Genomic DNA, 21,451 nt, shown 5'->3' on the forward strand with positions numbered 1-21,451 from the left:
TTCACGTGCCTCCTAAACAGGAACGTTTGGGACGCACGTGTCACCAAGCCTCGTGCTGTAAAATAAAGTTAATCCGTTTAATCATAAACCTGGGCGTCTCGTATACATAACACATATAAAGTTGATGTCGTTCTGTGGTGACAATATAATGTTGTCTGCGATTCTTTTGGAGGTGGCTATCTTTAGTGTCTAAAACCCGTTAGACCATATCTGGGTTCTTATTTCTCAGATTAAGATGTAGATCATGGTTACATGGTGGACTGGGCAAGGCTGATCTCTCTCATTCCTCTGTAAGGAGCTGTGAATCAGCCAGAGGCCCTGGGAAAGGGCTGAGAGGGGCAGAAACACAAGGCCTAGGGGGTTAGCAGCACAGGGGCCTCAAAGGGCTAGAAATTAAGTGCTATGGTAGGGGTGGATAGGGCTGTGGAGGGAATCACAAAGTGTGTTGAGACATAGGGCTGACAAAGGGCTAACTTGGCGCTAACATAATAACACAACAAAGAAAAAAAGGACTTGGGGGGGACAAACTGGACTGAGAATGGTAGAAGTAGTCTCTTGGAGCAAATACAGGGCTTGTAGGAGAGACATCGGGGGAGAAACAGGCTGGAGGGGAGCAGACGATAAAGAGTTCAAATCGAGATGATGACCAACCAAAAAAAAGACATTGTAGGCTGCCACTCAGAGCAGCCTATTGTTACTGTGCTCGTAAGTCGCAACTGTCCTCAAAGGAACATCCCCCATATTCCATACAGCGCGTGTTCATGTGATGGGGACATTTGATTACCTTCCCTGACAATTAGTGATGCATTCTGCAGACGTCTCTCTCTTGGATCTGATCCCCGAGCCCCTCTCGCCGTGCGCCGCTCAGCTGTCCGTGTTTGTTCCGTCCGTGCCAGGGGGCTCACTTAAGCTGGGTCTTAGCAGATACCCAAGGTCAGAACCACTGTTTGCTGCCTCAAGTCATTTGACTTAAATAGATAGAAGCCCCCCCCCCTCCCTCCCTCCCTCCCTCCCCCAATGAATAAATAGACTGTTAAAATAGAATGACAAAACACCATCATTGTGTAGTAAAACCACAAAATGTAATGCAACTAAACTGAGATCTGGTGTTTGGTGGTTGTTTGAATGTAAACTCAATGTGTATTATGATACACTGAATGAATTTCAAAACAGAATGAAATTACTCTGAAACATCCAAAGTGGTTCTCCAATCTGAATAATTGTGTTTTTAAGAGAGGGTTGTGAAAATATTTTTTGGGGGGGTTTAGTGCATGTACAATACAGCATCAAAACACAAACAATATGTTTTGGCCGACTGTGTCTCTCATACAAGGCTTATGTAAGTTAAAGTAGAGGTAATGTGTAAAGTGGGCCTTCATTACTGGTTTTCATGTGAGAGAACTGTTCAGAATTCTAAAATTGTGAGGTATGGAGGTGGAGAGAGGGCATTAGTGGAAGGTGTGCCCTCTAGCAAACTCTATAAAACAGGCAAGTTTTTGGGCCCCTCTGTATTCGGACACATATTTAACCCCTTATTTTTCTTGGCACCAAACTACCTTCATACTTCCATTAATTTGAATGGGTAACAAATGAACAAAAGCGGAGAACACCATTGTGTTCATGAGTCTCCCCTTTCCATAGTGGTCATAATAGTTTCTCTAGGCCAAACCGTTTGGACGCTACAGATGTTTTTGTGAGAAGACCGTGGTCTCATGGTCTGAAAAACACCGCTGTAGCTCGGCAACCTTCCACCGCAGATGCGGAAGGCCGACGCGGTGGATTGAGACGCAGCGCAGTCAAAAAAAACTGATATCTCTACCTTAAACTGACGGAGTTTGATGGGGATTTTTTTATCATGTTAACTTAGATTCTTAAGGATTTTAACTAAACTTTTTGTAATTTAAGTGCATAAATATTTTTTTTATCATGATTAATCGCATTGTCTGAAAGCGTTACAAATACATTGAAAACATCCAAAATACATAATCTATACAGATAAAATCTACAATGCAATGTAAAAACAAGTTGACATCGAGCAGGGTGTCTACCAAAATTTCATTTTCTTATGTTATAAAATACATTTTAACAAGGCAAATGTGATTATTCATGTTCTCAATCGTTCAGTGGGGTCTTTCTCTAACATTATATCCAAAAAGTCCGATTTCGTAACCTAATCTATCCCATAATAAGCACCAAGCACTGTTGACATGGAGGTGAAGGTTACTAGCAACAACTTTTGAGGATTTTTCATTTTGTGGTGGTCGTCTTCAAAGTTGTTTACCCGGTTAACAAAAAGCTAAATTACCATGATACAAGTTTAAATAAATGTAAAAGGCTTTGAAAATAAAACGCTTGTATTACACTTAGTGCTCCGTTGKCATTTCACAGAGATACACTTGTTTTTGTAAGAAATCTTCAAAAGAGAACAGGAATTTCTAATTAATATGAGAAATGTACACTAAAATACGACATGTCATGTCTCAAAATCGATATCCGTCTTACCTCTATATATTGTTTTATGTCCTGTGAATTCAACAAGAAAGATGAGTTCATCGGGAAAGTGAGTATGTCAGGTAGCCAGTAGCCTTAATTCTTTCAGAATCCAGCCTAGCTGACATGACTAAATTTTCCATATTTTTGACCACTTTTTTCCTCTGGCCTCCATTGATTTAATCACCATAATTCTGACTGTCCTACAAGGGTAAACAATCCAATAACTTTTAAACAGATCCCCTATCTCCACTGGGATTCTCTGCCTCTAACCCTATTACGTGGGCTGAGTCACTGGCTTACTGGTGCTCTTTTATGCTGTCCCTAGGAGGGGTGCGTCACTTGAGTGGGTTGAGTCACTGACGTGATCTTCCTGTCCGGGTTGGCGCCCCCCTCGGGTTCGTGCCGTGGGGGAGATTTTCGTGGGATATACTCGGTCTTGTCTCAGGGTAGTAAGTTGGGTGGTTGAAGATATCCCTCTAGTGGTGTGGGGGCTGTGCTTTGGCAAAGTGGGTGGGGTTATATCCTGCCTGTTTCGCACTGTCCGGAGGTATCGTCGGACGGGGKCACAGTGTCTCCTGACACCTCCTGTCTCAGCCTCCAGTATTTATGCTGCAATAGTTTGTGTCGGGGGGCTAGGYTCAGTCTGTTATATCTGGAGTATTTCTCCTGTCTTATCCGGTGTCCTGTGTGAATTTAAGTATGCTCCCTCTAATTCTCTCTCCTTCTCTCTCTCTGAGGACCTAAGGACTACCTAGCCTTATGACTCCTTGCTGTCCACAGTCCACCTGGTTGTGCTGCTGTTCCAGTTTCAACTGTTCTGCCTGCGGCTATGGAACCGTGACCTGTTCACCGGACGTGCAACCTTGTCCCGGACCTGCTGTTTTCGACTCCCTCTCTACCGCACCTGCTGTCTCTAACTCTGAATGATCGGCRATGAAAAGCCAACTGACATTTACTCCTGAGGTGCTGACCTGTTGCACCCTCTACAACCACTGTGATTATTATTATCTGACGCTGCTGGTCATCTATGAACGTCTGTACATCTTGGCCATGTACTGTTATAATCCCCAACCGGCACAGCCAGAAGAGGACTGGCCACCCCTCAGAGCCTGGTTCCTCTCTAGGTTTCTTCCTAGGTTCTGGCCTTTCTCMGGAGTTTTTCCTAGTCACCGTGCTTCTACATTGCATTGCTTGCTGTTTGGGGTTATAGGCTGGGTTTCTGTAGAGCACTTTGTGACATCGGCTGATGTAAAAGCTTTAGAAATCAATTTGATTGATTATGATCAAGACATGAGTTTTGGACCATTGGTTTTCTTAGAGGATTACATACACAATTAACATATTATTTGACCGATTGGTCAAAAGATTAGCTTTTAATTGGACACCCTACATTGAGGTAAAAAAATTGTTCTTTATGAATTTACCTACTTACTTTAGAAAAAAAATCAAGGCGGCAATATTCTTGTAAATTCGTTTTTTGTTTGTTTAGCTTTTTGCACTGAGATTTTTTWAATATATTTTTTTACCCCTTTTTCGTGGTATCCAATTGGTAGTCTTGTTCCATCACTGCAACTCCCGTACAGACTCGGGACGCCCGCTTAACCCAGAAGCCAGCCGCACCAATGTGTCGGAGGAAACACCGTACACCTGACGACCGTTTCAGTGTGCATTGCGCCCGGCCCACCACAGGAGTCGCTAGTGCGCAATGGGACAAGAACATCCCTGCCGGCCAAACCCTCCCCTAACCCGGACGACGCTGTGCCAATTGTGCACCACCCCTTGAGTCTCCCGGTCGCGGCCGGCTGCGACAGAGCCTGGACTTGAACCAAGATCTCTAGTGGCACAGCTAGCACTGTGATGCAGTGCCTTAGACCAGTGCGCCACTCAGGAGGCCTGCACTTTGAGCATTTTTTGTAATGAAAAATGAATTTAAATAAATCATTATTAATCTACAGCTCACTTTGAGCAAATTCAGATTTTTTTGACAGCCCTAATAAAAATGATCTGGTATATTGTGATGTTGTGTAATATGATTACGGGATTCGTAGAGGGACACTACTGATAGTGGTTGGCCTTGGTATTGCATTGAACCACAAGTGGTGGCTAAGACAATCCACTCCATCTATGATGGCATGCAGGATGGGAGGCACTGTCCCTGTCATTACTCCTCATCTTCCAGAACAAGGACATGGAGATGAGCTGTTAACAGCTGATCACACAAGCACAATATTTGCMGCGTGAGGCCAAATGCATTTCCTCTCTCTGGTGGTTATTAATAGACTCAAGCGGAAATGGCTATTCTCATCCCGACGAGCTAACAAAAGCACTGGGGACTCGCGCCAACACTAACATGGCTTTTTTTGTGTCTCACACCCCCTCAACCCCCATCCAAGTCCCCTGCTGCCACTGTGTCTTCCAGGCAAACAGCACATAAACCGAGACACTACACTGTTAAAATGAAGTGCATTTTAACACTAAATCTAGTGGCAACTGAGCTGCCACCACCTTAAAGGAGATGAGACCTTAACTTTACTGAAGTATTGAAACACTTGGTTGTGAAGGTATTGGGACAGATTTAAGGTGTACTGACACATTCATCCTGAGGTGTTCTGAAACATGACAAGGTATGTTGTAACATCACATAATCAAGAGTTGTGCAACACCTTGCCAAAGACTGGAGAACTAACCCAGAAAAGGTTGAAAACACCATTATGGCGTTTCAACTCCTGTCTAGCGCAGAATTAGATCCCTCCTTCTGGAGTTTCCAAATACTGTAAATGGGAGTGCCTCTTATTGTACAGTGGTTCTTCCTTTAAAAGTTGCAGCGTACTGCAGCACAGCATGCGGGGCGCCGCAGAATTCTATGGCACGTTATTTAAGTGGCAGCCATTGTTGCCAGAATGACGCAATTTACCACAATCTGCCACCATCTACCACAAACGGTCGCGGCATAAGCTCAAAACTTTTAAAGGAAGAACCACTGTATATTCCCTACTCTGATATGGTTTGTTGATTAACTCCTCATTGGTAATTCCAAAAGGTCAAATGTATTTTTACTCGTTACGCGCTTCAGCACTCGGCGGTCCCGTTCTGTGAGCTTGTGTTGCCTACCACTTCACGGCTGAGTCGTTGTTGCTCCTAGACGTTTCCACTTCCCAATAACAGCAATAACAGTTGACCAGAGCAGCTCTAGGCAGGGCAGAAATTTGACAAACTGACTTGTTGGAAAGGTGGCATCCMATGACGGTGKCACGTTGAAAGTCACAGCTCTTCAGTAAGTCCATTCTACTGGTTGTCTATGGAGATTACATGGCTGTGTGCTCTATTTCATACACCTGTCAGCAACGGGTGTGGCTGAATATAGCCGAATCCACTAATTTGAAGGGGTGTCCACATACTTTTGGCCATGTAGTGTGTCTGTTCTTGGTGTCTCTAGAGTGCCAAAAATAGACTCGCCATCAGCTGTGTGCACAATATCTCCTGGATTGACTGAGCATTACAATACTATAATCGTTAGGTCTGCAGAGATTTCGAACAACTGTTACTGAGATTTACAAGTTGACAGTAGTGACAGATGTTCACAGTTGGGGACTGCGTGTGTTGTTGAGAGGCATTATCTAGGATCTCTAGAATGTTCACTATACTTAAAAGATTTATTGTGCCCTCGCATTGAATATCTATTTATACTTCCATACAACCCTAATTAAAGGGATAGTCTTTACGTAACCAGATAAGACAGTGTCTGTCCTATATTTGAGAGATATAAGTAAGCTCAGGAAGAAAAAAAAAGTTATTACCCGTATACATGTGTAAATTCCCTATTCACTTCCATAKATTTTTTCAGCCTGGTACTAGGTTACCTTCAGACGAGTCCTCTGAGGCTTGAGCGTCGTAGAGCAAAACAACTGATATGTACGTATTTGAGAGTATCTCAGCTTTCCATAGTGGGTCATAATATAGTTTCTTGCCCAAACCGTTTGGACTCTGGACGTTTTCGTGAAAACCAATTTTCGGGACGTTTCCTGGTCTGACAAACACAACTGTAGCTCCGCCACCTTCCACCGCAGATGCGGAAGGCCGACATCGGCGGATACGGTGGATTGAGACGCTGATATCTCTAGCATAAACAGACTGATTTTGAAGGTGATTTCATTTATTATGCGAATCAGATCCACACGGGAGTGGGCATCGACTCTATGGTGAAACAGCTACGGCCGTTTGCGAAATTACAACAACAAAGAAGTTAATGAAAACAACAAACACAGTTTTTTTCCCCCTCTGACATTTCACATGCAATAGAAGAGCACAATATGCACCGCAATTTTTTTTACCATGTTCCGCGACCCTCCTGAGCTCGGTAACAAAAACAATAAGAATGTTGGAGGGGCGTCCGTGGTGCTATTTCCCACTACTGCGGATCTCAGCTTTAAGGATGATGGGTTAGGTTTAGGGATTAGGGTTACAGTTGGGTGTCTGCTGCACTCACCACCAGGTTTCCGATGACCATGACCATCATGAAGACCACCAGGCACATCCCGGCTCCGGCCACCTCCATACAGTCCCACATGGTCTCGATCCACTCCCCGCACAGGATGCGAAACACGATGAGGAATGAGTGGAAGAAGTCGTGCATGTGCCAACGCGGCAACTCACAGTCGGTGGCAATCTTACACACGCATTCCTTGTAGCTCTTGCCGAAGAGCTGCATGCCCACCACGGCGAAGATGAAGACGATGATGGCCAGCACCAAGGTCAGGTTGCCCAGAGCGCCCACAGAGTTGCCAATAATCTTGATCAGCATGTTGAGCGTGGGCCACGACTTGGCTAGTTTGAAGACACGCAGCTGCCTCCAACACATAGTACATTAACAGACAGACAACACACAAATTGCATTTTTCATGGCTTGATGTGCTCTTGATGCAAGTTCCTTGTTGTACATTGTCCCTGTAAACTAAATGAGTACAATAAAGTTAATCTATGAATACTATTTCACAGACATGAATTGACTGGAAATCAGTGTGTCTTACCAAACGGAAAGACCTGAGAACGGACAGGCCTTGGACATTGGCTAGACCTAACTCCACCAGACTGAACGTGACAATGATACTGTCGAAAATGTTCCAGCCGACCTGGAAGTAGTAGTAGGGATCCATGGCGCAAAGCTTGAAGACCATCTCTGCTGTGAAGATCCCAGTGAAAACCTAGAGGGGGATTCATATATCAGAAATATAAACAAGTTGTCATTTGGATACATCATGTCAAAAACCATAACTCGGATGTTAAGAAATTGTTCTCATCAACACAAGAAAAGACTAAGTAATATCCGATTCAAGCGAACGACATGACACCCGAAATGATATGTCACGCAGTTATAATAAGGAAGCTACAGTAGCATTGCAAGTTTGAGCTAGCAATACAGCTAGCTTTACACACCTAACATCTACCTCTAAACTACCCCTTTAAAAGTTGTTACCAGGTTCCCCACGGAGAGCATGTGGTCAAACTCTGGGCTCATGGGGTAGTGCTCCATGGCCATGAAGAGGGTGTTGAGCACGATGCAGATGGTGATGCCTAGGTCCACGAAGGGGTCCATCACAATAAAGAGCAACCACTTCTTCAACCATACCCAGGGCACGCAACAGTCCCACTTCAGGAACGTGTCGGCAAACTTGTACCAGCCGGGCGGACAAGGCTTCTGGGCGTCTTCCAGCTCTATTAGAAAGAGAGGGGAGGTTTAGATGACCAGTTCAATAATAATGTTTTAATAGAAACATAATAACAAACAAACATTTTTTATATGATTTGGTATTATGGCCATTATGGATGGATTATGGTATTATGGCTGTTATGAAGTAAGAAAAGACAACGAAACAAAGTTATCCAAGACTATTTCATTCCAGCAAAATGTCCTGCGCTAAAAAGTAACAGGAGGGTGTGAGTGGATGATTGACAGAATTAGGGACATTTGCCATTAATTGCCCTAGTTCAACGTTCTTTGATTTTAAGAACATGCATTGGTGACATTCATGTGTGGTTAAATGTGTACAAATACGGGCAATCTTTCTGTTCTATACTAAAAAACAAAAACAACAAGTAAATGAAATGCAACGGTGGGTAACACCAGAATTCATGCCTGTGGTGCCAGCACGCCCTGGAAGTTTGAAATAGCTCAAGCTTAGCACCAAGAGGGCATGCAACTGTACATTAACAGGGCTCTCTCCCCCCTCACTCACACACACACACACACAATGTGATTGGCTGCTCTGTGTGTGACAGACTTCAGACAATGCTACTGTAATGAGCGGTGGGTGGGAGGGGTGGGTCAGAAGGCCATGTCTACAACCACATGATAAGCTAGGCAATTACACTTCACATTAGAGCGAAGACTGCATCCACTCCCAACTAAGCCTAGTGTATTTCTAAACTTGCCTGAGGGACTTGACATATCTCCTACTGTGGACGGTTATGTTTGTCTCACAGGCGAGAAACAGACCAATGACATACAGTACATTTCATATGTATGATAGTAGCTGAAGTAGACATAAACACAAATATTTGTATGCATTATGAATGGATCTACAAGGGACATTTTTTCTGAAAATACACTGAACAAAAATGTAAACGCAACACGTAAAGTGTTGATCCCATGTTCCATGAGCTGAAAGAAGATCCCAGAAATTCTCCATACACACAAAACGATTATTTCTCTCAAATTTTGTGCACAAATTTGTTCACATTCCTGTTAGTGAGCATTCGATCCTTTGTCAAGATCATCCATCCACCTGACAGGTGTGGCATATCAAGAAGCTGATTAAACAGCACCTTGTGCCGGGGACAATAAAAGGCTGCACTAAAATGTGCAGTTTTGTCACACAACACAGTGTCACAGATCTCTCAAGTTGAGGGAATGTGCAATTGTCATGATGACTGCAGAATGTTCACCAGAGCTGTTGCTAGAGAATTCCATTTTAATGTGTCAACCATAAGCCACCTCCAACGTGGTTTTAGAGAATTTGGCAGGACATCCAACCGGCCTCACAACCGCAGACCACGTGTAACCATGCCAGCACAGGACCTCCACATCTTCACCTGCGGGATCCCCTTTAATGGGGAAAAACGAATTCTGATTGGCTTCCCTCCCAGGCCCATCCATGGCGGCGCCCCTGCCTAGTCATGTGAAATCCATAGATTAGGGCCTAATGAATTCATTTCAATTGACTAATTTCCTTTTATGAACTGTAACTCAGCAAAATCTTTTAAATTGGTACATGTTGCGTTTATATTTTTGTTCAGAATACAGTTATCAATGCAGGGCTGCATTTCACTCTCTTCCCGAAAAAAAATCCTGAATTAAAATGATATCATTGTCCTTGTTGATGATATCACAATGGTAATACTATCATTCAAGAATCATCGTCATCATTATCAGCATTTTCACCATTGTTGTCGTCATAATCATGACCATCACTATGTGTCGCTCTCTTACCCTCCATGACGGTGGTGAGAACACTAACAGCACTCGCCGATCTGTTCTTCAGGCCTGGCTGCTCCAGATGGAACATGCTGTCCTCTTTGAGCTCGTCCTCTGGAACCGACTGGGGGGGTGGGGTTAAGTCTCATCATCACTGGCCACTAAACATCTTACATGCTGTCTACACCGCATGCGGGAGCTTTACAAAATAAATGTACACATACATGTTATTTAATCATTGCACACGCACTACTAGCGCGCGCTAGCGAGCATCTGCGTAGCTGGGCGCTAAAATAGAACTTGGTTCTATTTGTGACGCTCAACGTGCTGCAAGTCCTGCCTCCCAAATCTCCTCATTGGTTTTTAGGAGCATATACCCATGTGGGTGATTGAAAGATGAACTGAGGTCCACACTCCAGTCGGTTGTAGTAATGCAGGAAGGAGGAGAGATGACGAGAAAGGAATTCGGTTGACCGTTTTATGTGTGGATTAATTGTCGAAGTAGAGGACCTTGTGCATTTCAGGTAAAATAACAACCCAATGTTTATARCCCAGGACAAATTAGCTAGCAACAGCAAGCTAGCTAGCTAACTTCGCCATAAATGTTTAATGCTTTTCGACCTGGCCCCAAATTAATATAATTGGATCAGAGTTTGTTTTGATATTTCAAAATATCATTTGTTTGACCAGACCGCATGACCACACGTGTACATACGGTCTGGTAAGCATGTTAGGTGTCATTGAACTCTTACGATAGAAGGGTTGTGTATACAAGACAACAAAGACCAATAGCCAAAACAACCTGCGTTTACAAATTCACATCAAAAGAATGAGACAAAACAAAACTGCATTCCCACCACTGTGGACCCATTCTGACCTATGAACGTTGACCTGATAAGATAAACATTAGCAAGGAGAGATCACACTGACCTCCGACTCAGAGGACACTGGTACGATGGCCAGACGGGGCACGATTCTCCCATTACAGTCCTTGATAACATCATCTCCGAGGCTCTGCTCGTCATCCGCAGAGCCCCCGTATGACCCAGAGTGATGACTAAGCTCTTTCCGACTGGTCAGGGTCACCTGACTTCCAGCAGCAGCATCAGCTTGCTCCTGTGAAACACCAATGATAAATCGTTCAGAGTTAATTGTGTAAAGTAGGCCTGCCACTGGACAGGCCGTGGTGAAAACATTTGCACACAAAAATGCAGTCAAAAGTTTAATTGAATATGATTTAATTTACCTTYGATWATGCAGCCCATTTGTGTAGGCTATTAGCCAGACAAAACAATACATAGTGGCTGAATTTATCCTCAAGCAAAAAAACATTTCCTAATTGTTAGGCTATTTGAAGTGTAATTTTTATAAAACATTTGTAGTAGCTAAATGGTATATAGTTAAAGGTAGGAGGCTAGACTGCATGATGAAACAATCCCTAGTAAGCTAGTGTTTTGAGGGTGGACCGTATTTCTATCCAAGCTGGTAGAGTGAGTTGGGCTCATGTCATGCAGGTTCAGGTAGGCTATACAGGACAGTTGTATATTCACAAAAATCTATTGGTAGTTGATTAGGGGTGAACTCCGACCTTGCGGGGTCCATAGAAACCTTGTTACGCCAGTGAGGGCTGCATGATATGGACAAAAATTTGAATTGCTACCAAATATTGCGATTTGACTTGGATAAGTAAACTATACATAGAGTGTACAAAACATTCGAAACACCTTCCAAATATTGAGTTGCACCCCCTTTTGCCCTCAGAACAGCCTCAATTTGTTGAGGCATGGCCTCTACAAGGTGTCAAGCGTTCTGCAGGGATGCTGGCCCATGTTGACTCCAATGCTTCCCACAGTTGTCAAGTTGTCTGGATGTCCTTTGGGTGGTAAACCATTCTTGATACACACAGGAAACTGTTGACCATGAAAAACCCAACAGTGTTGCAGTTCGTGACACACTCAAACCGATGCACCTGGCACCTACTACCATACCCTGTTTAAAGGGACATAAATCTGTTGTCTTGCCCATTCACCTTCTGAATGGCACACATACACAATCCATGTCTCAATTGTCTCGAGGCTTAAAAATCCTTATTTAACCTGTCTTCTCCCCTTCATCTACACTGGTTGAAGTGGATTCAATAAGTGACATCAATAAGGGATCCTAGCTTTCAACTGGATTTACCTGCTCAGTCTTTGTCATGGAAAGAGCAGGTGTTCTAAATGTTTTGTATACTCAGTGTAGCTCAGAACATAGAAATATAATGATTTATATTAAAAAGCAAAGTGGAAAGCAGTATTGTTCTTGTTTGGAACAATCTCTTGACTGCATTTGACCTAACAGAAAAGCATGCAAACGCATAGTGAATATCAGTGAATCTAACAGCGAGGAGGAGGAACTGTGCTTCTTAAGTGACGGGGGCGTGACTTGGTGTGTGTGGGAACCAGCCGCAAGAGGAGAGAGGAAGAGAGAGACATTACACGCTGCTGAGTGGTGTTTCAAAACATTCCGATATGGATATCTCTTGCGATATGAATATTGGGTAAACCGATTTGAATTCAGTCACTTTTCGACAGCATCCCTTTGATTGGAACGAAAACTTCCATACTGTATTTGCCTATTGTAGAAGTGCTCAAGAGACAAAAGTGCTCAAAGTTGACCTATTTTGCATGCCTCACCATACCACGAGACATCCATGTCTTCATCACTGGAAAAGATAAACGGTTGAGATTGATACCATTTAAAAGTTTACAAACAGGTTTGTCAAAATATTTAATTTCTTGYAAAAACTTTTTTTTTTGTACAAATTGTCATTTTACCTTAAACATCAATAAACTCATTTTTTTCATATTCACATATGTTGTAGCTTAGACCCTATTTTACCTAATCTGAGGTTTTTGTGTTGTGCCCGCCATCGTTAGATGCACAACATGCTCTTCAATACAGGGTGGGTGTCATGTTTTGGCTGACTAAAATGGGAATAAAATTGACATTTCAACTTTCAAATTTTACCACAAAGATGGTTGGAGGTCCACGCACAACATCAATGGGAATATCTGTTTAAAATTATACTGTCAATCCTCCATAGGAAACCTATTGAAATTATAGATATAGAAATAATAGAATACGGGTGGACCGGCGGCCGTCTTTGTGGTAGTAATTAAAGTTCAAATTTAAATTAAATGGTGTACCAGCTAAATTGCAGTGGTCTGACGGGATAGGTCCATTTTTATGAATTCTTGTTCTATGACTGAAACGACACAGTGTTGTGTTTCAACCAATGGTGGGCACAGCACAACACAAAAACCCCAGCGTGAGTTTACAGGTTTTTTGATAATTGACGTTAAAGGTTAAAATCTGTAATATTTTTATTAAAACACTTTAATTTTTTATATTTTTATACAATAGTCTGACAAGTCAGTAAGCTTTTAAATGATATCAAACTACTTAAGTAAAAACACTGTAAAGTACTACTTAAGTAGTTTTTTGGGGTATCTGTACTTTAGTATTTATATTTTTGACTAGTTTTACTTCACTACATTCCTTAAGAAAATATTGTACTTTTTACTCCATACACCAAAAGTACTCGTTACATTTTGAATGATTTGCAGGACAGGAAATTAGTCCAATTCACGCACGTATCAACCGAACATCCCTGGTCATCCCTACTGCCTCTGATCTGGCAGACTCACTAAACACACATGCTTCGTTTGTAAATGATGTCTGAATGTTGGGGTGTCCCCGTGGCTTTCCGTAAATAAATAAAAAACAAGAAAATGGTTCCATCTGGTTTGCTTAATATAAGGAATTTGAAATGAAAGATACTTTTACTTTTGATACTTAAGTATATTTTAAACCAAACACTTTTAGACTTTTACTCAAGTACTATTGTACTGGGTGACTTTAACTTGAGTCATTTTCTATTAAGGTATCTTTACTTTTACTCAAGTATGACAGTTGGGTACTTTTTCCACCACTGGTCTTTTCCCATGCTGAATACATGCATGTCTCATGGTATGGTGGTGTATGCAAAATGGGTCAACTTTGAGCACCTCTATCCCCGAAATGTTTTGGCATTCAGGTACAAAAATCACTTTCTGTCTACTTCTTCCCTTGGTAAACACGTATGGAATGTTTTGTTTAAATCAAAAGGGATTCTGTCAAAAAGTTATTGAATTCAAATTGATTTACGCTATTGCACATGTCAATATTGTGATTTTGATGTGAATTTGATTAAATGTGCAACCCAAGTCTTGTAAAGGATAATACTTTGGGTTTAGTGGGCCCGCATCCCTGACGCAAAGAGAAAGTAAGGCCAAGCTGTCCTATTTGGTTGCCATTCAGTACACCATTAGTCAATTGCCCCAACCTAATGATATGTACATTATTCCATATATACTGAGAGGCTTCAAAAATTGTATTTACATAGTGTTCAGTTTGATGTCATAATTTCTCATATCTGTTAAAATTAATATTACACTTTTACTTTGACAGGGAAGTCATACTGAGACGAGGGTCTCTTTTTCAGATGAGCCCTGCATAAATACATAAAACATATATACAATGCACAAAATTACAACAACAAAAAACAAAAAAAAGACACATTTATCAACATAGAGGTCTCTGATCATTTCTCTGAACTGACCAAGGGGGACCAGAACATCTAATTTCAGAGATCTCTGTCAGTTGTTCCCCATAAAGGGCGCAAAAAACTAAAAGCGGCTTTACCCAACTCTGTGGAGACTGAAAGGACCTCCAGTGTTATCTAAGCCTGTGATCGGGTTTGTTAATTTGTAAGTCCACATTTAATTAATAATGATAGATACATAGGACGTTTCTGCATGAGTGCTTTGTAAATAAACAGAAGAGAATTCTGCTCTCTCCTTACATAGAAAGAGGCCCAACACACTTTTTGATACAAAACACAATGGTGAGATCTATAACCATCACCAGTAATAAACCTAAGGGCACAATGAAAAACAGCCTCTAGTGGTTTAAGTGTAGATGCTGCTGCATGCAAATAGATAATATCCCTATAATCTAAAATTTACAAAAGTGGCCTGGACGATTTCCTTCCTATTAAAAAAAGTCAGGCATGCTTTCTTTCTGTAAAAGAAATGAGCCTTGAGCTTTAAATTKGTTTTTCATCAAGCCAGATACCAAGATATTTGTAGGAATGAATTCGCTCAATTTGTGTACCGTTCAAACTAGTCATTACAAATTAATTTAAATCTGGGTTATGGGGGCTCCAATAGTGACCTCTGCAGTGCTAGAAAATCTGATTTCAAATTTTAAAAGGCTTGGCCAACCGATGGAACAATGGAATACAACACTATCATATACAAACACATTTTTTTTAAACTGCTTTTTTACAGCATTACCAATGTTATTTATTTAGATTGTAAACAGTAGTGAGCCGAGTATCAAACCCTGAGGAACCCCTTTATGCAACTCAAGGAACTCAGATTTGACCCAATCTACCTTGATGGTCTGAGTTCTGTCATTGAAATAATTAAGAAACCATTTGCTAGCATTATTATCCAACCCTTTCGAGGGCAACTTATTCAACAGAATAGCATTGTCTACGGTATCAAAAGCTTTTGACAAGTCTACAAAACATTGCAGCACAATTCTTTCTATCATCTTTGGCATTTGCAATATAATTTACAACAAGCATGGTAGATGTAGTGGTAGTATGTTTAGGTCTGAATTCGGATTCATTAACCTTAAGAATACCATTTACAAACAGAAAATACGATAGATTTTTCTTGACCAATGATTCTAGGATTTTAGCAAGACAAGGGAGCCTGGAAATAGGTTGATAATTATCAAGATCACTACTATCACCACCCTTATGGAGTGGCACCACAAAAGCTGCTTTCCACACTTTTGGAATACTTCCTGATACTAAATGTCAATAAAAAATGCGTGTTACTGAGCCAGCAATGAGGGGCGCTGTATACTAAGCAAAGACGGGTCCAAATTATCAGCCTCTAATGACTTCTTAGTGTCCATAACTAATAAGGCAGCAATAACTTTTGTGTCTGTGAATTGCCAAAAAGAAAAACCCTGACTACCATTTCCCAAGTCATGTGAGGTTGACTGATCATCCATCGAGGCAACTGGAGGCTGTATGTGGGAAGACCGCCATTTCTTTCAAATAAGAAACAAGCTGAGATAAAATGCTGATTAAAAGCATCACAAATCTGAACTTTTTCGGTAAAGATGCAGGAGTCTAAAACTACTTTCTTTCACAGAATTTAGAGGGATCACTAACAGAGTCTGCCATAGCGCTAAGGAAGTAGTTTGATTTGGCCTGTTTTGTCATGAGGATATGCAGTAGCTGTCACCTGACCTGGGCTTGGATCCTGTATTGCTCCAGAAGCCTCTGAAACTCCTCCTCCATATCCTGCGCCTCTTTCAAAGTGGCCTCGTTCTGCTCATCGTAGGCCATGGCAACCACGGCCAGGATGAGGTTGATGAGGTAGAAGGAACCCAGGAAGATGACCAGCACAAAGAAGATCATGTACGTCTTCCCCGCTGCTCGAAGTGTCTGCATACGAAGAGGCATGCAAAGACAAGTTTCGGAGGATGACACAAAATGGTAAGCCAACATGCAGTTTGTAGTAAGCCTCATGAAATTCCTTTTAGGCACACTCCCTGCAGTCACTTTCGAGGAATGGAGAGCACTCACATTTTTACAGGGAAAAGTCCAACTTAAGTCTTAAATTTGTACCTATAAAACAATTTATCATTATATACTATATTATYTAATATAAGTACCAACCAGTTGGAACAGGTTCTCCCAGTAGTCCTGCGTCATGAGTCTGAAGAGGGACAAGAAGGCCCAGCCGAAGGAGTCGTAGCTGGTGTAGCCGTAGTTGGGGTTTCTCCCAGCCTTTATGCACGTGAATCCTTCTGGGCACCTCCTATCAACAGTGGTGGGTAGCGGTGAAGAATCAGTTTGCACACAGCCGGCCACTCTCCCTGACCCCACAAGCCTCAACATCTAGAATGCTGTCAGAGACAGCGGCATAACTAATACACATGCACACAACTTATGCACACAATAGTTGTATTGTGTGCATAGCTTACATAACATTTGACTACTTTTCCAATAGTGTTCTGTTTGCTACAGTGGTGTGCATCCTTCCATCAAAACCCTGATATTGCTTTACTAAATGTAAGAAATACATTCATGACTTATCTTTGTATKATTGTGCCATGTGTGTTATCACAAAGTAACATACCCAGCATCAGAGCTGTTTCCGCAGAGAAGAGCATCCAGACTACCTTCCAAATAGTAGTGATTCTCTATAGCCGAAAGACGGAGCAAATCAAACACAAACTAAAAGTACTGTTCATAACGTCACATCAGCCTGAAGTAGAGGAACAGATGACTTGTCTCAGTGGTTCAAACGCACCTATATTGCTGATGTACTCCTTGAAATCGAAAGGGACAGTGAAATTTGATGTTTCGCCGAAACCCATGGTGCCGTCAAGCGACGAGGTGGAGTTGTAATCGTCGAACACCGTTGAGTTGAGGATGGGCCATCGGACACACTTGTTGCGCAAATTTCCCATGAAGAGTTGCAGGCCGATGAGTGCAAACACGGCCAGGGCGAACACAGTGAGGATCATCACGTCTACCATTTTCTTTACAGACTGGACCAGGGCGCCCACGATGGTTTTTAATCCTGGTCAAATGGATGCATGTCAGTGATACATCTGCAGCCCGAGATAAACCAGATAGTGCCCATAGTGCATAGTGGCTCTGATGGCTTACTGGTTTCAGCATGATGCTGTCAACACCAAGGTTATGGGTTTGTTTCCTGAATTGGCCAGACATACTATATATTTGACTGTGTAAACTGTAAGTTACTTTGGATACTATTACTATTATTATCTGACATCATAGTGTCAATAGTTCAATAAGTCTGAACGTGTGCATACAAACCAGGTCAATTAATTGAAGACATATCAAGAAAACATTTTGATATTGACATCAGTTTGGCGAGTCTCAACAAGAGCTGCAGATGAAACATCCTGGACTCGGGAAGAGGTAACATAGTAAATACAAATCTGGGACACTAATTAGTATGATATGTTACGTTTCGTATGGTATGTATGAATTTGTGGATATCCATCATCAATTTCGTATTAATATGTTCCGAATTACAATTTGCATGACATGTTACGAATTGCAATTTGTACAATATGTTACAAATTTGCTAAACGTATGATATATTACGAATTCCAATTTGCTGTGGCTCATGTTAGCTAGGTGGGAAACGGTTAGGAGTTAGGTTAAAGGTCAGGATTAGCTAACGTGCTAAGTAGTTGCAAAGTAGCAAATCATTTGTGTAGTTCCAAGTTACTACTTAGCTAAAATGCTACATTTGAAACGTGATGAGATTCGAACACGCAACCTTTGGGGTTGCTAGACGTTCGTGTTATATGCCTACCCATCCACCTCGACCAACCACCCTACTTTAGTTTTTTCCGTAAGTAACCATCTGTTTTATGTAACCATTCCGAAAGTAACATATCATACTAATTAAGATAGTACATGTAAATCTGGGACAATGAGACCAGGCTGGATGAAAACATACCAGGAATCACAGTGATTGTTTTAAGGGCTCGGAGTACACGGAACGTCCTAAGGGCTGACACGTTGCCTAGATCAACAAACTCTGTGACGTACCTGTGGAGAGACACACAGTACAAGCAATATATTAACATGATTTAATTGAGGATTGACTGACAGTGGACAACAGTGGACCTGTCACTGAAGAACGTCTTGTGTGTTAAAAAAACATGACAAAATAGTACACAAAACATCAGACATGGTGTTCGCTGTGGTATATGATATCTTTTATATATAGAGTCTATTTTTATATTGGTCCACATCTTGGGCCAAATGGACGCACTGCTTGAGAGGGTGGCCAAAACCATTTATCCATCTCGCAACCAGACGTGTTGTATATCACAAACTATCGGATAATTATTTTGTTTTTGTTAGCATTATTATTGGGTATGTTTTAAAATGTTTTACATTTGTTTTTCTAAGATTAAGTCATTAATTTATTTAAATGTTTTTGGCAAAAATGCACAGAATGTATTTCTTAAATATAATGTGGCCAGGGGGTCATTGCAAAAATAAGAATTTCTTAAATTTACTTACTTGGATAAATAAAGGCTGGATTAAAAAATGTGTTATAATACATTACTAACCATTCCAGTTTGCTAACAATTATATCATTTGTGAAAGAGGATTGAGAGCCAGTCAGGTGTTTAGGTACTCACGCCATGCTGATCACCATGAAATCCAGCCAATTCCATGGATCTCGAAGGAATGTAAAAGGTCCGACAACAAAGCCTCTTGACAACACTTTGCATGAGGCCTCAAAGGTATAAATACCAGTAAAAACATACCTGCAAGGAGAAAACAGTATATTTCCAATGCACTACTCCCTGCACTCTTCTGCAATTCGCTCTCTGTGAGCTCCATTGTAATTCAGAGATAATTCATTGTTTACATGACTTTAAGACACTGCACCTTTAGATATCGTGGTAAAACAGTGACACGTACAATAGCCCTTTCAGGAATCAATCCTGAAATTCAGCACAGGTTGGTATACTTACTCCACAGTTTTACTCCATGACGGTGGGTCGCTCATCGTCATAAAAAAGCAGTTCGACAGAATGGTAATCATGATGAACATACTAAATAACTTAATATAGAGTCAAGGCAAACTGGCGGGCACACTGATTGTACTGCAAAAGACAATAGTAACATCAAAGGTCGCTAAACCCTGATGGCGTACAGCTTTATATACAGTACACAACAATATAAGACCATCCTTCTTACAATCACCCCTTCCCTACATAGGGCAGCTAGAGTCCTTACATTAAAAAGGATATGAATGTATGAGAATTTTAATGGCTCCTCTTCTAAGATGATTGAAGGGGCTTAGAATGTAGCAAGCTGATTCGGCATTGAACCTGAAGATTGTGTTTCCTTTGGTGATGACGATAAAGGTCTGGAAAAACACAACATGAAAAGACATTACCGCACTGCTAAGTGAGAAGACTAAAATAACAACTTGTAAAATAATAAAGATTCAACTCTGAACACAAAGCTTACATGGTGGTAATGCAGTCTTATGCATGACATAAAGGATATTACATGCACTCCGGACAACTTATGGAATCATATTTGTCAAGTCATCCACCCTGTCATATTGCAGTGACATTCCAGCAAGCTAATCCAGGCTAGCAGCCTAGTTCGCTAACCCGTCTTAGCCCCCAATTCATTCTATTACAGATCAAGGAAAACCACACTGTAGGTTCACTCAGAATGTTAAAGGACAGGCTTGGTTCAGTGGCAATATCCAATGGCAATGTCTCTGAAAGGAAAAGTGTGTGTGGGGTGTGTCTCTTTGAATGCATGCAGTTAACACCTCTGAAACAACATTAACGATTGAGAACCTTGTGAATCTCGTGAACCCGTAGTGTGGCTTTCCTTTTATTGGCAAGTGATAAAAATTGGGGCCTTAGCGTGCAACACATGTATGTTAAGTCAGCTGTCATGACATGTCTAAATATAGTGTCTTCGGGATAAGTCTACTTTGCTTGAGTCATGACTATGTAAAAAAAAAAAAGAAGGTACTAAAACAAAAAGCAAAGATGTTTATGTATTACAGTCCAGTGAAATTGCTAGGTGAGCTTTAGGTGTCCTGGACTGACCTTCTTTGCTTTGTAGAAGGGGTCTATGTCCTCCAGAGGTGTGTTGAGCATCTCCGTTGGGGCGTCTCCAAAGATCATGGGCAGACCCTTGCCGGCTTCCAGGTCTTTGCTGGGCTCCGACGGCCCATCATCTACGTACCCTTCTACTTCCGCGGCTATTCGCTTTTCCTCCATGAGCCTCTCGATCTCTGCCAGGGATTCCGGGGTGAAGCGGCGGAACGCATCAGCGCCTGTGGGAGGGAGCAGGGGTGCCATCTTCGCATTGCGAAGAGATACCACCACACCAGAATCGCTCTAGTCTAGAGTGAGCTATAGAAAGAGAAAGAGCGAGGGAGAGAGTCATCCACAGAATTAAATAGAACACATCTCTATGGAGTCATAGCCATAGCTGGTTCTCTCTAGAGCAGTGTTCTTCAATCATGGTCCTGAGGACCCACAAGGTATGTAGGCTTTTGTTCCTGCCCAGTACTAACAAACCTGATTTTAGCTAATTAAGGGTCTTAAATTAGGTGATTAGTTGAATCAGGTGTGTAATTACTGGGCTGGAACAAAACACTGTGGGTCGCCAGGAGTTGAACACTGCCCTGGAGTGAGCAGAGAAACGGAGGGAGGACTTTTACAAGAAGAAACCATGCAATAAGGGTATTTTTAGAGGAGACAGTGAAAAGAGATACTTTCACACAAGGGTCTCTATATAGTGAGCCAGGATAAGAGAGGGAGAGACAAGATTGCAACACTCTG

The 21,451-nt window shown here is 41.8% G+C and overlaps 1 protein-coding gene across 1 annotated transcript in view; it reads right to left on the reverse strand.

The window, feature by feature from the left end:
• scn4aa (sodium channel, voltage-gated, type IV, alpha, a) overlaps positions 1 to 21,362 on the reverse strand; it is a 33,092-nt gene extending 11,730 nt beyond the window's left edge. The window contains exons 1-14 of the mRNA XM_070448357.1: positions 20,711 to 21,362; positions 19,886 to 20,004; positions 19,607 to 19,696; positions 19,268 to 19,396; positions 18,574 to 18,665; positions 17,386 to 17,658; positions 17,212 to 17,275; positions 16,749 to 16,890; positions 16,317 to 16,514; positions 10,895 to 11,080; positions 9,980 to 10,088; positions 7,967 to 8,205; positions 7,521 to 7,694; positions 6,980 to 7,336 (exon numbers count right to left, since the gene is read on the reverse strand). Coding sequence (XP_070304458.1) covers positions 6,980 to 7,336; positions 7,521 to 7,694; positions 7,967 to 8,205; positions 9,980 to 10,088; positions 10,895 to 11,080; positions 16,317 to 16,514; positions 16,749 to 16,890; positions 17,212 to 17,275; positions 17,386 to 17,658; positions 18,574 to 18,665; positions 19,268 to 19,396; positions 19,607 to 19,696; positions 19,886 to 20,004; positions 20,711 to 20,965 — 2,427 coding nt within the window. The 5' untranslated portion in view covers positions 20,966 to 21,362. The remainder of the gene's footprint in view (positions 1 to 6,979; positions 7,337 to 7,520; positions 7,695 to 7,966; positions 8,206 to 9,979; positions 10,089 to 10,894; positions 11,081 to 16,316; positions 16,515 to 16,748; positions 16,891 to 17,211; positions 17,276 to 17,385; positions 17,659 to 18,573; positions 18,666 to 19,267; positions 19,397 to 19,606; positions 19,697 to 19,885; positions 20,005 to 20,710) is intronic.
• Between the last annotated feature and the right edge of the window lie 89 nt (positions 21,363 to 21,451).

This window comes from Salvelinus sp. IW2-2015, linkage group LG18 (genome assembly GCF_002910315.2).
Source record: "Salvelinus sp. IW2-2015 linkage group LG18, ASM291031v2, whole genome shotgun sequence".
Classification (NCBI taxonomy): Eukaryota; Metazoa; Chordata; class Actinopteri; order Salmoniformes; family Salmonidae; genus Salvelinus; species Salvelinus sp. IW2-2015.